The sequence below is a fragment of the Haliotis rufescens genome, unplaced genomic scaffold, assembly GCF_023055435.1.
Source record: "Haliotis rufescens isolate VD_foot unplaced genomic scaffold, xgHalRufe1.0.p SCAF_8, whole genome shotgun sequence".
Taxonomy (NCBI): domain Eukaryota; kingdom Metazoa; phylum Mollusca; class Gastropoda; order Lepetellida; family Haliotidae; genus Haliotis; species Haliotis rufescens.
In genome coordinates this window covers 41,595,869-41,613,274 of record NW_025964372.1, presented here as the reverse complement: position 1 = coordinate 41,613,274, position 17,406 = coordinate 41,595,869, and the positions used below count along the sequence as shown (strand labels likewise).

General features: G+C 38.7%; 1 protein-coding gene and 3 long non-coding RNA genes across 6 annotated transcripts in view; 2 read left to right on the top strand and 2 right to left on the bottom strand.

The window, feature by feature from the left end:
• The window catches only part of LOC124127928, a 19,132-nt gene extending 15,814 nt beyond the window's left edge, over positions 1-3,318 (bottom strand). Inside the window, exons 1-2 of one of the 2 annotated variants that reach the window (XM_048389888.1) lie at positions 3,114-3,318; positions 1,283-2,352 (exon numbers count right to left, since the gene is read on the bottom strand). In XM_048389888.1, coding sequence (XP_048245845.1) covers positions 1,283-2,352; positions 3,114-3,312 — 1,269 coding nt within the window. In that variant the 5' untranslated portion in view covers positions 3,313-3,318. The remainder of the gene's footprint in view (positions 1-1,282; positions 2,353-3,113) is intronic. The other variant, XM_048389889.1, reaches the window with a different exon arrangement.
• Positions 3,148-17,406, top strand: LOC124127929. Its single transcript, XR_007219441.1, has 3 exons — positions 3,148-3,261; positions 16,699-16,759; positions 17,295-17,406. It is a non-coding gene; the product is annotated as an uncharacterized LOC124127929 (long non-coding RNA).
• On the bottom strand, positions 4,602-8,328 carry LOC125377068. The gene is made up of 2 exons (XR_007219440.1): positions 7,996-8,328; positions 4,602-4,946 (listed from the first exon to the last, which is right to left on the bottom strand). It is a non-coding gene; the product is annotated as an uncharacterized LOC125377068 (long non-coding RNA).
• LOC124152290 lies at positions 8,539-12,049 on the top strand. Of its 2 annotated transcripts, XR_007219439.1 has the most exons (4): positions 8,539-9,281; positions 10,344-10,400; positions 10,792-11,048; positions 11,255-12,049. It is a non-coding gene; the product is annotated as an uncharacterized LOC124152290 (long non-coding RNA). The 2 variants fall into 2 exon arrangements; XR_006863501.2 differs by lacking the exon at positions 8,539-9,281 and having other exon boundaries at positions 10,293-10,400.

The window sequence follows — 17,406 nt, the reverse complement described above, 5'->3', positions numbered from 1 at the left end:
TATACTTTGCAAACAGTTAGTTGATGCTTGAAAGGGACTGACGAAAACATGGGCGAAATATTTTAATAACGCCGTAAAATAGTTGAATTAAGTAAAAATTAGTTAAATTTTGTGTCATGATACTTCAATAAATACATTTAATGTATTTGCGAAACAAAAACATGAGTTTTAAGTAAAGGAACATATTCTCGCCCATGGGCCAAACCTTTTTCTCGCCCATGGGCGAAATATTTCAATATCGCTATAAAATCGTTGAATTAAGTTAAAATGAGTTTAATTTTGTGTCATGATACTTGAATGAATACATTAAATGTATTTGCGAAACAAAATCATGAGTTTTAAGTAAAGGAACATATTCTCGCCCATGGGCCAAACCGTTTTCTCGCCCATGGGCGAAATATTTCAATATCGCTATAAAATCGTTGAATTAAGTTAAAATGAGTTAAATTTTGTGTCATGATACTTCAATAAATACATTTAATGTATTTGCGAAACAAAATCATGAGTTTTAAGTAAAGGAACATATTCTCGCCCATGGGCCAAACCGTTTTCTCGCCCATGGGCGAAATATTTCAATATCGCTATAAAATCGTTGAATTAAGTTAAAATGAATTAAATTTTGTGTCATGATACTTGAATGAATACATTAAATGTATTTGCGAAACAAAAACATGAGTTTTAAGTAAAGGAACATATTCTCGCCCATGGGCCAGACTTCGCCCATGGGCAGGCCCATGGGCGACATAGTCTAAATATTGAGTTTTTAAACAATTTTTTTTTCATTTTTTCTTCCTTGGTATGTTCCCATGAAAACGGCATGTTTAATTTTGTAAATACCTTTAACCGAGACTGGGCAAAGAGCGTAGAGTTTCTGGACTTTTGGGTTTCCAGAATTAAAATGGGACGTGTTATCTTAAGATGGGTGCTCATAGAGTCCAAGGCGCCGCATTTCGATATGCAGATTCGCCATGGGAATCAACAAAGTGGTTAACGTCAAAGATGTGCATCACTTTCTTCATAATTTAATCCAACTCACCATGACACTACTGTCAAAAAGAGGCGTTTAACCAAACTCAAGCTCTAGCTCGCCTACCTCAAGGCACTATCAATGAGTATTAGGTGACTGAACCACTCACCACCCTCACGCCCCCAGTTAATATCTAATACTGACATCATTTGATAAAATCGAAGGCCTCTCATGCTCTATGAAATGATTTTCTTGGATGGTTAACTAGGCATGTAGTTTGTGTGATTGTGTAAATATTGCAGGTGGACTACTTACTTCATCTGTCAGCCATTCGTTGGTTTCCAGGCGAGACAGAACATCTCCTCTAATGGTGTAGCAGCCAACTGTGTATGTACAGTCACGTGACAGGGGGACGTCCTCTTGTACATGCTGCAGGTGTGAAGGAGGATCCTTCAGTGTTTTCACAAAGTCCTGTACTTCAGTCCTGGTATGGCATGCTCCAACAAGCACTGCTGCGATGAGGTTTATGTAAACTGACTGGTCTTGGTTCAAGCTCAGCACGTCAGTATTTACAGAACATTTAACCCAGTTCCTTGCTTTAATTGCATCTAGGATCCAGTTCTTGCCGACCTCTTCAATGAGTGACAAGCACGGATTGCCTTTGTTGGTACAGTCCTTGTTCCAGAACCTAGATAATGCTAGGACTTGTCGCACGACCCTTATCACATCCCGATTCCTTTCTACATCTTCTAGAAATGTGTACAGATAAGCATAGTGTGTGTTAGTGACACAGGTTACAATTGTGTTGTCATTTTCAAGTTGAGGCTGCCAACGGGGTTTCTTGACAGGAGAGCCTGACGTTGTACCCAAATAATCATTGTCATCATCACCTCTATGATCTCCTGTCCTGCTGCGTTTTTGAGTTGTGTCGTGATCATTCTTTGTTTCAGTCTCTGACACCTTTGCTTCGTTCAGTGTTACACCTAGAATAGTGTTTGATTTACCGTTGTCTTCCAATTCTGTCGGTGATGAATGATCTTCAGGGTCCAGGTTGGAGTTAGTGTTCTCCGTGACACCTGACTGCACAGCTCCACCAGTTGATTCTACTTTCCTACATTTACTGTCACCTGGGGAATGAAGTGTCTGATGACCACGCTTCTTTCGTTGAGGAGCAGGCTGTGCCTGTGTGTGGTCCCCGATATATTGCACTAGAACGTGTTTCAGAGGCTGGTTGTACAGATACGATGCTTCTCTGACAAAGGCCCTTGTTGTTGTCTTGTCCTCGGTGTAAGCCTTGTGGTACTGCTTCACTATGACTGGACTTGAGCCAGGCTGCTTCCGGGTTCCATCACTTCTGAAGTGATATTTGTCATCCTTCCAGATATCTGCAAATAGAAAATAACATCATAACATTGCAAACAATGTTGTAATCCTGAAGATGAACTATACCTCAAAAAGCTGTGTGTGTTAGTGTGTCACCTGTGATGTTGATTAATTAATAAAACTGTGAACAGTCAATAGTGTAACATAACTCTAAAATCAACCCACCTTAATGCCAAATCAGCTGTAAGGTCATGCATAAATATGTTGTATTAGAGGTTGTGATGATAAATACCATGTCCTTTTTTCCTTCCCTGAGATGCAACACGATACTTGATTCTTGTTTAGCCCATATTGATTAATCCAACAATGGATTTTCTACAAGTTGACATCAAACAATGTTCATTATTTAAGTACACAATTGTTGTAAAGGGGATGGAAAGAGTAAAAAGAAAAACATAGATAGAAAATATTGCAAAAGAAGTCGTTTTAATAATGATACAGACAAATATTCTTAATTCATGTAGTCACTTTGTGCACGAAAATCACTTGTTAACAATATAAGCGAACATAAAACCGGTTATCACAGGGCTGTACAAGGAAGCTGATACCAGGGCAGGGTGACTCCGACGTCAAGCAGAATATTACTAATAACGTACATGTATATGAATGTGGCTTTTGAGGACATTGGTCATGTGTGCTTAACAACCCCAATGAATTCAAATTGTGTAATAAATAATATCAGCTTTCCATGAAATATTAACATTGTTCATATGTATTAATCCCTGACTCGTGGTGATATTAAGCCTGAACACAACTGCCTCACCTTCTCTCATTCCCGAGGTTATCTTATAGAGGTACACCTCCCCTCCCTGGGGTGTGGCGGGGGCAGTCTGGATGGTCTTGCTCTCATCTGGACTCCTCAGAATGTTAACAATCGCCTCCACTTTAAGGGCTGACGTTCTCCCTGTAAGGTAAGGCTCGGGTGGTTTCAAATGGGACGCCATTTTGTGAGTTATACCCATGAGTCACACAGCCGTGATACATGTGAAGGATAAAACCCGTTCTGAGGTTTTGGTTGAAAATGTAAACCCGCCTGGGAGGGAAGATCCTAAGGGCCGCAATAACGAGGATTTTATATGCGATATAACGAGACTATAAACGCATCCGTGAGCTGTGTTGAGTGACGACTACTGGCGTCATGCACGTGCTGGTCGTGCACGCACGCATTGCCCGTGAGCGTCTCCGTCATAATGTGGACAGCTTACAGTCGAGTTTTTCATTTACTGGCAAGATGTGGGAGAGAGAGGAAGGTGACGATTTATTTCTCACACAAACGAAAACTAAAAATGCCGACCTACACCGTTTCTGCGCTGCTGCAGGAAGGGTGCCTGCAAAGAATATCATTGTAAATGTCAACTTGAATTAAAGTGAAGAAAATCTAGTATTGCGGGTTTTTTAAAAAGAATATAGGGTATGGAAGTCCTGGGGACTTACTGTGGAAGACCCAGGGACTTGATCTGAAATATGTAACTTTTTATAACGATGAAAATCAAGTCCCCGGGTCTTCCACAGTAAGTCCCGGGTTTTCTACGCAAGTAAAACCTCATGTGGGTCTTTCTCAAGTCTGAAGAAACCTAACGATCAATACAAATGAACACTCTGAGGTTTATAAAATCGGTTGTTCACTTGAACCTGTAGATGACAAAAGGTTATGTGCTGAACTACACCCAAGCATGAATATTCATTATGTACCCTGTATTTGTCTACGCATCAGTTATATCTTGTTATAACGCCTCAGGGCTTCATAAACGTCTCTCCTTGTACCGCATGGGACGTTCTGTTTTTGGTTTAAGGCAGAGCGGGACAACTTAGGAATGGCCAGGAGTCCGAACTTGACCACACAGAAGGAAGCGAGCTACAAAAACATGTTTTATATCACTGGAAAGCTCTCGAGGAGACGAATCCAAATAATGTGTGTCCCAGTGTGTTCCCATGTTCATAAGCTCAAAAATTGGCTCAGAAAATGCATTACTGCAGAAATTTCTGGCCGAATTTTTTTTTTCTGCAGAAATTTCTGGCAGTATTTTTTTTTTCTACAGAAATTTCTGGCCGAATTTTTTTTTTTCTGCAGAAATTTCTGGCCGAATTTTTTTCTGCAGTAATATTTAGCAGAATTATTTTAATTCAGGAGAAATAAGATTCAATCATTGGATAGTTAATCCTGGAGTTGCTTCAAATGACCTTTTTCCTCAAAACAAACATTTTTAGTTCACATGATTACAAGCAATAAAATAAAACTAATTTCGTGAGATATTTCAAAAAATTATTTATTCACATGCTATATTACAAGACAATTCCTTGGGAGACTTTGCACTTTTCATTCTCATGAATGAGTCGTATTTTCTTGGGTGAGGTGATTTTTTCAGAGATGGGTCCTGTCACAAAAGAAAATAGATGTATAGATGAGTGGATCCATATTGTCTAATATAATGGATAATGGCAGCCTATACGCAGCTAGAGTTTAACTTTACAATAGAGCCTGCGGAATAAAATGTATTATGAATGTAAATAGTGTGCTTTACTTACGTTTTCTTCTCGACATACTTGAAATGAATTCTTTTTTTCGTCTGGTCATTGAAAGCTATGTGCACATATTCTGAAAAGATATGAAAAAAACATTAAAATGCTTTTCATTTCAGTAATTAACACATTCCACAAGCTTTAGGCACATGAACAAAGTAAGATAAGTGAGGTGAGTTGAAATTGGGTTGAATGTCGCGTCCAAGATAATTGCACTTATATAGCATGTGCGTGCGTGCGTGTGAGTGTGTGTGTGCGTGCGTGCTTGTACTAGTCGTCTGCATCTTCCGTTTTGTATAGGTCACTCCATCAGTTGTCAGTGACTGCATACTTGTGTAGGGGGCACTCAATGTTCACACTGTCATGAAGCTGAAATTATATAAGGATGAGTATACTGCGAAAATTAAATTGGATTAATTCGTTAAAAGAGACTTATGTATCATGTTTGGGAGAGGCATTCAGATTAGCAAAATTTGCTTGTTTGCCAATCCCTCCACTTTATGGAAATAAATATGTTTATATCAAGAGACTTCTAAACCATAACCGAACTCAAAACTAACCCCATGTGTCGTAAATGGGTGCTCTAAGGTAAAAGGATTTGGATTTGGCAAGGGTTATCAACCCTTATGATCGGAAAGGGGGTCCAAGGACAAAGGAGAGACCAGACCTACTATCCAGAGGGGACAGCCTGGTACAAGACTTAGTGTAAAGCTAGCCTAGTCTATGTCATCAGCAGCTGGTCACTGCGGCGGAATGTGGTTTTGGCGTTGCTGTTCAAGTTCGAATTTCCGATAGGCCTGTTTCCACTAAAAAATAAGATAAATTTTCGGACAGCATAATCTGGTGTCAGATCTTAAAAAAGTTCCTAACGACTGTGAAACCATGGTAAGAAGTATTATTATTATTGAAGCAACCTTCCCAAATGTGTGTGCTGCATAAGCCGGAGTGGTTCCCCTTGAATTTCCAAAATATGAATCGACAGACGAAACGAAAATTAGTTCGCTTGACATATCCAGTTGGGGGTTATTCTTGTTTAGTTTGGTGGGAAAATGATATGAAACACTGGGGTCTGACTGACTGATATAGGAGATTTAACGTGCGCTTTCCGACTGTAGCGTATTTCGCACACGGGTCTGTCCGGACCATTTATTGTATTCCGAATAGGGTGAAAGTGATGTGTGCAACCCAAGAGGGGGCTTTTAGGGGTTGCTTATATTGAAGTTTTGGAATTTTTAAATTTGGAATAAATGCCGAGGTGGGTGGAGGAGGGAACTAAGGGAGCCGGGTGAGGTGGGTGTTTGTATGTTTATTGGATTTTGGATTGGTAGATTAATTAGTTTTTAGATGCGCTTAATTAGGTCTGTTTTGATTAGGAATACGCCTAGGGCCTTGAAGTTTTCTAGTTTATTTTGAGGGTTTCATCTAGAGTAGGAACCTTATTTAGATTGAGGGTGGTTTGTAGTGTGGTTCTGTGTGTTTGGTAGTGGGTGCAGTGGATGAGTGCGTGTTCTGTGGTTTCGGGTTGTTTGCAGTGGGGGCAGTTTCCTGTGGTGTGTCTTTTAAGTTTTTTTAGGTGGTTATTTAGGTTCGTGTGTCCTGTTTCGAGTTTTGTAATAAATCTGTCAATTTTTTTAGAGAGGTGTAGGATTTTAGGTTTGGCTAGTGGTTTTCTGAGCACTTTTTTGATTTGGCTATTTGAGTTTTGATATGGATTATGCCATTTTTTGGTTATTTTTTGTTTGTTTACACTTTTAATTTCTGATTTTGAGATGGGTAGGTTTAGGTTTATTACTGGTATTTTGAGAGATAATTTAGCTGCTTTATCGGCGCTTTCGTTGCCGTAAATTCCTACGGTGGCGGGGATCCACAAGAAGGTTATTTGTTTGCCTGCTATTTGGTTTATTAATTTAGGTCGTTTTTTTGTATTTTTGTTTTGGAGGGCTTTTAGTCCACTAAGAGAGTCGGTGAGAGTTAGGATTTTATTGTTGTTTTTAGATTGGGGCTGCCCAAGGACTAAATATATCATACAATTATTGAAATACCCGTTTACATTGTGATTGTCGAGTGACCCTGTGAACAACCAACACCCTCCTTTAACCCCCCCCCCCCCCCCCCCCCCCCCCCCCCCCCCCAAAGTAGCACGCTTAAGGTTTTCAATATATTCGATAACATACTACTTAGATGCGAACTGTTTAATTGACAGCTGTTAATTGGTAACGGTCAAGCCTCAGTGAATTTGCATTGGGAGTGTGTGTGTGAGGGGGCGTCTGAAATAAAGGTGGATTCAGTCGGAATAAAGATAAGATAATGATCTCATAAATTTTATTGAAGGCTTTGAAAGTTTAGGATCGGCGAGACCGTAACACAGAGTAATTAACAAAACGATCACGTGATCGTGGCGCTGATAGACAATACCCACCGACCACGTGCGCGAGACAATGTATCACCGTATGAAGTGACAATACCCGAGGATATTTAATTGCCAAGTTGGCAGGAAGTCTGGCGGCACGGCACGTAAAAATATGCGTCGTTTGGGTATTCTAAATTGTCTCAGCACCAGCTTTGATTGGGCAATAAGAGAAGATGATATATATGTTTATTTTAGGAAAACATTACTACAACAATTTGTTATATTAATAAACATTGGGTCTATAAAGTTATTTTTATCTAAATATTTCTAACGTTATAAATAATAGAAAACTCGCATGTAAATTATCAAAATACTGCATGGATTGGTATTTTGTAATTTTCTGTGTTTTCACTGATCACCACAGGCAAATTCATGGTCACATAGCTACACTTCAAGTGTCGCCATACAGCTACAATCAGTTGCCTAATGTACATGTAGACAATATACAAGTCGCAATAACACCATAGGGGATGGAGATATCTCCTTTTCAGATTAGATTGTTTGCGTATTTTTTTATCAAAAGTGGTAGAAATAAATACACTAAAATTAGACTCTTACAAAACGCGTTTCGCATGGCAGCAGAGCCAAACATTCACTGTTTGGAGTACAGGTTGTTATTTGGTTGTTGTTATATGAAATAACCGTGTTACCAAAATCCACGTTTTAGGGTCGGCGTTTCCAGAAATAAAACAATATATATATTGTGACGTCTTACCTGTATCGTAACTGCAAGACGGTAACCAGACGCTGTAACTCTGCTGACTGCACGTGGTTCGGGATCTTTGCTGTGGCTGAAATAAAGAGTGCTATGTTTTACAGAAAGAGACCACGTTGCTTGTGCCATTGTGCAAAGACATTGTGCGTAGGTACGATTCTGAATATACACGAATATATACAAGTCACATGACAAAGAAGGTATTTACATGAAAGATATTTCAAATCTCGATGTTAGAGACCTTGAGAAATGTAGATTTAACTGAATCCAATCCGATTTAGTGTTACTATCATTCATTACAAATGGATAATACGATATTGCATTATAGAGAGGGTAATTAAAGCTACCTGAAGGAGCAACCATATGTCCACTCTTTGAAGTTGCAGCCAAACCGGACGCGTTATTGTAACTCGCAAGAACACTGTGTACACAGCTTCTTTCTAAATTTGGAGAAGCGTAAGTGTGGTGAAAGAACAATATGAATGTAAGTCAGGCATGAAGTTGCACGGAGGAACCAACGTGAGACTTTATAATAACATGGTTGTTCATATATGTTGTTTAATGCGTGATAGGTATTACCGCTTAAAAGGTGGTTTTGTATTTATAATAAAAACTGATCGTTTACATTTAACATAGAATATAAAAATAGTTTTGTCTGGGTAGCAACATAACTGTTGCATAGGGTATGTTGTTTAATGATAATACTATATGAAAATTCCTCGAGCCAGCTGACTTACACTATGGATAGTGTACAAGACAACAGTTATAGAACATCACGTGATAAGGTTGATGGAAATGGCGAAATATTTATTTACAATATATTTGTTTCCAGGGGAAGAGCCTGTTACAAAGTCTGTGTCTAAAAAAAAGTAAACTCGCTCCTTGTCGGACAAAACTGAATGTAATTAAGTTAACTACCTATGTACATTATCAGTGGAGTACTTGAATTAATATCAAATTGTAACCCGAGATGCTGGTGCCACACCTTATTACGTGACCACCCAGTGAGGCGTGAACACTCAGGGGCATGATATACACCCTTGTGTTTGATTTGATATACCAATCAGCCGTGGACGCCCGACCATAAAAATGGTATATATAGATTTAACCCTAATCAGGTATCGTTAAATATCGTTAAATCGTCGAGAACGTTCTGTCAGACGATCAAACGATAACTATTCAACCAGTCGGTAAATCACATCGAAAACCCAAGTTCTGGTCGCAGTGAGAAGCTCTGGATGCCTTGAGGAGGGTTCACCAGCTCTGCTTCAACAACGTTGACATGGGTAAGGCATTTTATTCTATTTTTGTACACCAAACACTGTATATATCTTGAAGAACCTTTGCCTTCTGTTTGGATCATGGTTTCTTTATGAACATATGTTGGATCGTAAAGACGTGTAAGTTTCCCTAAGACCTAGAACGGGTGTTTGATCGTAAAGATGTGTAAGTTTCCCTAAGACCGAGAATGGGTGTTTGATTGTAAAGATGTGTAAGTTTCCCTAAGACCGAAAACGGGTGTTGGATCGTGAAGCGAGAGTCACCAGAGCGTGAGGCACGGTAACGGTATAACGAGACAGCGTGGCACTATAGCGCGGTAATTGAGCGGATGGTAGAGCTCGGGCTGCGCCCGGTAAACTGCATTGTTGCCGAATAATTATAAGATTTAATGGGTCATTATTGTGTAATTGGTATCCAAGCACAACATGTCTTTTTGTGATATTTCCTTTCCAGTTTCCAGTGAATTCTATGCTTGTCTTAAGAGGCGACTAACAGTATCGCGTGGTCAGGCTCGCTGACTTGCATTGATGCTCATGATATGAATCTCTGAAATGTCTGGTCCAGATTCGATTAATTACAGACCGCTGTCATATAGGTGGAATATTGCTAAATGCGGCAGTAAACAACAAACCAAACCAAAACATATATTACTGTCTACATATCCCATTGGTAGGGAGTTATGTAGATTCTTATTTCGAAACCAGTGGAGCTTAGTATCCACAGTGCACATATAGGGGTTACGTTATTGTAGTTTGTCCAATATTATTAGTAAAGGATGTAATGGGATTTGTTTTGTAATGGGATCGTGCCATGTATGTCAAGACATTTGTTTGTACATTATATTTGTAACACACGTTTAGAAGGATAGAAATTTATCTTTGTCTTAGCTAAATGCTTGTTACGGCCCTGTTGAATAAATTCAATGTTTGTCTGGTAGGCTTGTCTAATTTTGGAGGAATTGTGGATATTTGAGAATGGAAATTGGCAATTGTTATGTTTGTATGACAATCCAATTACATTAAAGTTGCAATTTATGTATTGTTCAAATATTTATTTGACATTTCCAGGACCAGTAAAGCTGCAAGACTTTGTCGGCCAGTCAAAAGTGGACGCTGCAATCCAAGGTATCACTTTTAGTGCTATCATGAAGATAGTTATCAATGAAGTATTGGTATATGACTCCACATACAATATCATGTATAGCATATTTTTTCCTTGAGGCTATACTATACAATTCAAAGTAAATGCTGAAGTCACATGTGGTTAATATTTTAATAATTTATGTAAATTGTTTTAAACCACATTAGAATTGTTTTGAAGCAAGTATTTCATGTCCAGTTGCTCATCCTAAGTATACAAGAATCTGCACACAATGTTGAAACTTTTTAAATGCACAAGATTGATTTTTCTCTCAATATTCTCAATACTCAAATCAGTATTCTGTAAAAATAAACAAGTTTTGTACAATTTGATTTGTTTTCATAGTGATAATACTGATGTAAATACTATTTTCAGGTGAAACTTTCTTTCTCATGGTGGGGAACACGCATGAAGATGTGGATCAACCGTTTAGTGTATTTGCAAGGGAACTTAGACAGAAGCCTGCAACAACCCGCGATGCCCTCCTTCAAGATTGGGGACATCCGCACACCCACCACCAAGCTATCAGACTTCAAGCCCTTCATGCCTGCCCCAAGGGAAGCGACAACCCTCCCAACTAAAGTTCAAGAGGCAATAGAGAAGAACAATGAAAAACTGCAACAAAATCAAAGGTAATTTCAATAAATATTGCATTTCTTTTGAAATATGTATTGTGATGTGTAATATTAGGGTTAGTCAGCGTTACTTAGAATATGTGTAATGTGGGCAGAGAAACAACCCAACTTCATGAGGTTACTATTTTTGCTATAGTTGTATAGATGCACTGTGATTTTAATTATGTTCTCATATTCTTTACATTTTTTTTCTTTACTTTCAGATCACTCTGACAAAGCACCGAAGACAAGCGTCAGTATCAGAACAATAAAGAAGGAGCAGCACGTTTTGCTGAAATGAACATATTTTTTGTCTAAGCTATGTGGCTGAGATATTGCCGAGGATTGCATTGCAGGAGTTTTGTACTTTGTATGTTTTTGTTTCTTAGTAAAGCTGTGTATTTAGAATTGTATATATATATACATATATAAGATGAGATGTGCACAATGAAATTTATGAAACAATATATGCAGTTATATTGTAAAATCTTGGTTGTGTTCTATTTTTTTCCATGTCTGAAGTTAAACTACTTTCAGAGTACCGTATATCACATGTAGGTTGTTTCTTTGAATTCCAACCGGGGATTATATATTTGGTTGGCCCCATGGAATAATTATGAAATTTATTTTTGAGAATCACATTCACCTTTAATGTTGTACACTTCAAAGTCGTCAAAAGGCCATTGAAGATGGTCACTGAAATTCTCATAATAATTTAGATAATTATAGGGTAAGCTCAAGGTTCAATGATTTGCATCTGTCTAGTATACAAAGGTATGAGGCCAACATGTTGTTCCATTGTTTAATTCGAGTGACGTCAACTTTTCTTGATAAATTTGGTAAACATAATACCAAGATAAATATCTTCAATTGCTGAATTCAATTTAAACTTTCCAAAGATTGATGGTTGAAATTACTGCAGAAAAAAATTCTGCCAGAAATTTCTGTAGAAAAAAATAATTCTGCCAGAAATTTCTGTAGAAAAAAAAAATACTGCCAGAAATTTCGGAGAATCACATTCACCTTTAATGTTGTACACTTCCAAGTCGTCAAAAGGCCATTGAAGATGGTCAAGGTATGAGGCCAACATGTTGTTCCATTGTTTAATTCGAGTGACGTCAACTTTTCTTGATAAATTTGGTAAATATAATACGAAGATAGATATCTTCAATTGCTGAATTCAATTTAAACTTTCCAAAGATTGTAGTCATGTGAACTAAAAATGTTTGTTTTGAGGAAAAAGGTCATTTGAAGCAACTCCAGGTTAAACTATCCAATGATTGAATCTTATTTCTCCTGAATTAAAATAATTCTGCTAAATATTACTGCAGAAAAAAATTCGGCCAGAAATTTCTGTAGAAAAAAAAAAATTCGGCCAGAAATTTCTGTAGAAAAAAAAAATACTGCCAGAAATTTCTGCAGAAAAAAAAAATTCGGCCAGAAATTTCTGCAGTAATGCATTTTCTGAGCCAATTTTTGAGCTTGTGAACATGGGAACACACTGGGACACACATTATTTGGATTCGACTCATTGAGAGCTTTCCAATGATATAAAACATGTTTTTGTAGCTCGCTTCCTTCTGTGTGGTCAAGTTCGGACTCCTGGCCATTCCTAAGTTGTCCCGCCCTGCCTTGTTTGTTGTTCAGTGTGTGGCTTGCGGGGAAAAATAAAGCGAGTCTGCCCAGAGAGCGGAACATAGGTGGTTCGAACCCCGGCCGCGTTTTACCAAACGACGTTAATTGATGATATTTGTTATTACCCTGCATTATTTCTGCAGTACACTGTGTGACCATATTTCAAGATTGAAGATTGTACATGTCCGAGTAACAATCAAAAAAAGCGTCAGTCTTCGTGATCAGGTGAATCCACTTAATATACATACTTTGTTGTGGTCAACTTGTTTTCAAATCAGGTCCTGATCAGAATATAACAAAGTATTACAAATTACAATATTGTTGTCTGGCGAAATGAGTAGGGAAATGTTACTCAGTTAGAAACCTATTGTTTTCAAAGGTTTCTGATATTGTAACAATGACCTCTGTTGATCTTTATTGCCTGGTTCAACCTATGCTCACTGAGAGAATGAGTGAGTGAGTATGGTTTTACTCCGCTTTTAGCAATATTCCAGCAATATCACGGTGGGGGACACCTGAAATGAGATTCACACGTTGTACCCTTGTCAGGAATAGAACCCGGGTCTTCGGCTTGACGAGCGAACGCTTTTACCATTAGGCTACCCGACCGCCCCCTGACAGAATGAACTCCACGTCACCGAGGATTGTTTTTTTTCAATTTTCATAATCACCTGTACCCCAACTTACACAGATAATTATACTTTATAATAATGTCTTCCTCCATTGAAGAATCCCAGCATTGTCTTTGTTCTAATGTTGAAATTTGGTTGATATGAGTTTGCTTACTTGAAAAACATTGTATCAACATTGTTTCAACTCCGTTCGATATAGATATATTCAATAACAATTTCGGCTTAGAAATTGAAATCGGATTTTAGGATTATGGATTTCAAGTGTGATCAGTTCAAATACTGCTCTTCGTTTTCATCGTATACCTATGTCAATGTCATAGACACACTGATATATACATCGCCAGTATTGCTGAAGTAAATTATATATATCTGGCGATGTAGATCCTATCAGCCACATATATGATACATAAACAGCTTTTCAAATGGTGTTTATTGTTCGGATTATCCTGATATTAATATTATCCTAATATCAATAATGTCTTTTGAGTATTTAAGTTTTTACTTAGTTTCTGTTCATAACATTATTTTCATTGGAATAACACATGTATCTTTAATCATTACCTTGAAATAAATGTGATAGAATGGTTTTATATAATATCAGCACAGTTTGGGATGATGGGAAATGAGAACGACAGGCACACCTCATGATCTGATGAAGGCTTACGTGTACATGCTTCTCAAATACATCATGTAGCTAAGCGGATCTATTATTACTGGAGGACGTGAAATTGTACCCATGAAATTTAAAGGAGACAGCTCATGTTTGCTTGTGTGTGTTCAGCATGGTTCCAGGTCACATCGGGATCAGATTTGGGTGTGTCAGGATCGAAAGTTTGGTAATCGAGGAAGGAACAGTTGTGCATCCATGTTCAGAATACATGCAGATTGTACAGGTCTTTACGAAGTTGAGTGAGAAGAGTCTCGTCCTCATCAATGCACTGTGAAGACGTAGTGTACGATTAACCGGGTGGACATCCTCAACATTCTCTAGGGACAACGCATATTGTTGTGTAGCCAAGTATCTACGTAGTTTACTCTTGGGAAACTCTAAAACGTTGAAATAGCGAGTGACGATACTGGATTCAATGAGTTTCCTGGACATAATATGCAGCAGTAGTATCTCAGATGAACCGTAAACAGTATTGCAATCAATTATGTTCTTGTGGATGTTTACTTCTTTTGTCAGCTGTTGTTTGTCATTTTCACCTTCCCACACACAATGACATGCAGCCCTAAACACTCTAAGGATATTTTCGCCCACTGAAATGATATTATGAAATAAATTAAATGCCATGTGCAGTACCTGTTAATCTTGTCAGTTACACCTCCCCGGGAAGGATACTGCATGCACACTGCTGTCACATACATTAACCAAACAACATAGCTGCCGGAAAGGTTCAGCTTAATATTGTCCACATATGACGCCTTTACATTGTGTATGGCTTCGCAGGCCCCGTTTTCCTGAGCGATCTTAGCGCTCCGACTGTCGTAGGTCTATGCTAAAGTGTGTGAGTTACGGTCGCCCTGGTCCTGGTGCTACGATCGCTTTGTATGAATGACAGGTGCTACCGGTAGGACAGGACATGTGCACCCTTTCCTCGAACACCTGGTGTCATCATTGATTTTCAGTGGCACATTCATATATTTATTTATTCTCGTGCATTGACAATTATATATTGTGGAACGGCGTCCTACCTTCGATGTTAACCTCAATCGGTGTCATAGTGTACGAAAACCACTTGCGCGTGACATCATAACTCCAACGAACCTTTTGCCAGTCACTGCTACAATGTATATACGCCGGTATGTGCATCCATGTAGTGACATATATTTATAGCCTTGCAAGGTTGACGTTTGTCGCATTTTCGGACCTAGATCGGTTCAAACACTGTACCGTGGTTGTCAAAGGGGCATGTGCAGTTCGTGATCAGGTGTTACGTATTAGTTTCATTAAGGAACGGCTATAAGCCAAATCCTTAATAGAGCTTTGACTGCTCCAAATTAACTACCGACTGTTTGAGTATGTTTGCATTGAAAAAAAGCACCTTATTTATTCTGTATTAGAATAGTATCGTTATGCGTACGGGTGTGTTTTTCCTCATTATCTTATTTGATACATTTGCATCATAAATTTATTCCTGATTTCAAATACAAACTTTTGAAAAATGTGCCATGGCCTGTAATGTAATCCCCACTTAACTTCCTTTACATGAAGGGCGATAACACAGCAAGACACCATACACTGGGCTCGTATATATCTATTACACAGCGCTAGGCTGGCTAGACATCACCACAAGCTCTGATGACTCTTACATCATTTGAGGCCTACATTCTGTGTATTGGAAAATCGAATTTGACACTATGTTTACACTATTGGTTCGATCGTATTAGTTGTGCGACAGGGACAATCCCTATTTATGGGCCGCTATTTATAGACAGGCGGACGATATCTCTCCTGGCGAAGTCAAGTGTGTAGTGAATGAATATGTCAATACCTGGCACACGTTCTGTCGGATTTTTCGGATGATAAGAAACGTGTGCTGAGAACAACAGGCAAATGTTTTCATGAGTTGATGAAAGCAACACGCTCAAAGTAAACAAATAGATCATTTAATAAAACAGATATATTATTAATGATAGAAATTAAGTGTCAATATCATTACATATCCGGATGCCCCTTTACCTACACGTACACTCTATAACCGCTTGGCTACCCACCGCCCCAGTATCAATGCACACGATGTGCATACTGATGATTCAACTCAAACCAACCAGTCGTTTAATGCACCTGGACTAGAAAGCTGGCCCAGTGAGTGAAACAGGTACTTACACCGTCACTGCTATTTCACCCACACACACCCCCCAAGATTGAAATGGCTTATGAAATCCGAAAATCCGCAGTCCGAGAGCCGGAACAAGATTGTCACATCTGGTCGCTGTCCCTCAGCGCCTACTACAATTCTCGCCTTGCAAGTAGGGGGAATCCCCTTTCCCTATTCATAGGTGTTAAAAGTAGTTGTACACAGTTGTCGCGGCGACTGAGGGATACACATGTGTGTTTCATTTTCTCACTAGACGTCGTAGATATATGCAGCATGGGTAATATTGTTTCATACTGGTCCAGATTCAGATATCAGGTAGGTGAAGATTCCCTTCACGTTATTTCCCTAAAATTAATGAATGTCAGCGTGACACTGTTCATCAGTGTTTATGCGCGTCCTCGTGTGTACACGTGCAATTGCGACTTTATGTTTTTTTATGTATACTTGTGTATGTAACATTACCCTACTTCTTGTGATGCTACAGTTCTCAATCGTGGTTTAAAACAGGCATAAAGTTTACAATATGCGGGATCCAAGCGTCACCAGGAATATGCCTCATTGTGTTTATTTTGATTCCAGAAAATGTCCAAGACAGACGACCACATAACCTGCTATTACAACCATCAGCTTGAACTGAGAGGTACGTTCAGTCGCATTAATCGTTTTACTAAATGTAAGATATGGATTGTGTGTCACGTTATGCTTTATCAGATGCAAGCTTGACATTATTCCCATTGTCTGTGCATCCACCCAAACGTTTTCTTTTACGTTGTGGTACATTAACAATATCTCTTTGGTTTTTGAGTGAATTTAATCTTAAGATTAGTTAAAATAACGTTGAATATTGATAGGGAATTTAAAAATCGACAGTCAATTTACAACACGCACACACACACACGCACACACACACACATGCATTCATGCACTCACACACACACACACACATACATACACAAACACACACACACACATACACACACACAAACACACACACATACATTCATACATACATACATACATACATACATACATACATACATACATACATACACAACACAAACACAAACACAAACACACTTACACACACACACACACACACACACACACACACATGCATTCATGCACACACACATACACATGTGAACAACATGCTTATTGTGAGATGATTCTTGTAGGTACAACACCCTGGAACCAAGCATATGCTGTGAATGAAGAGAGGCTGAAAATCCCTGTATCTGAAAGAGATCTCAGCCTTGTTGCAAGTCACATTGGGATCGGGTTTGAGTG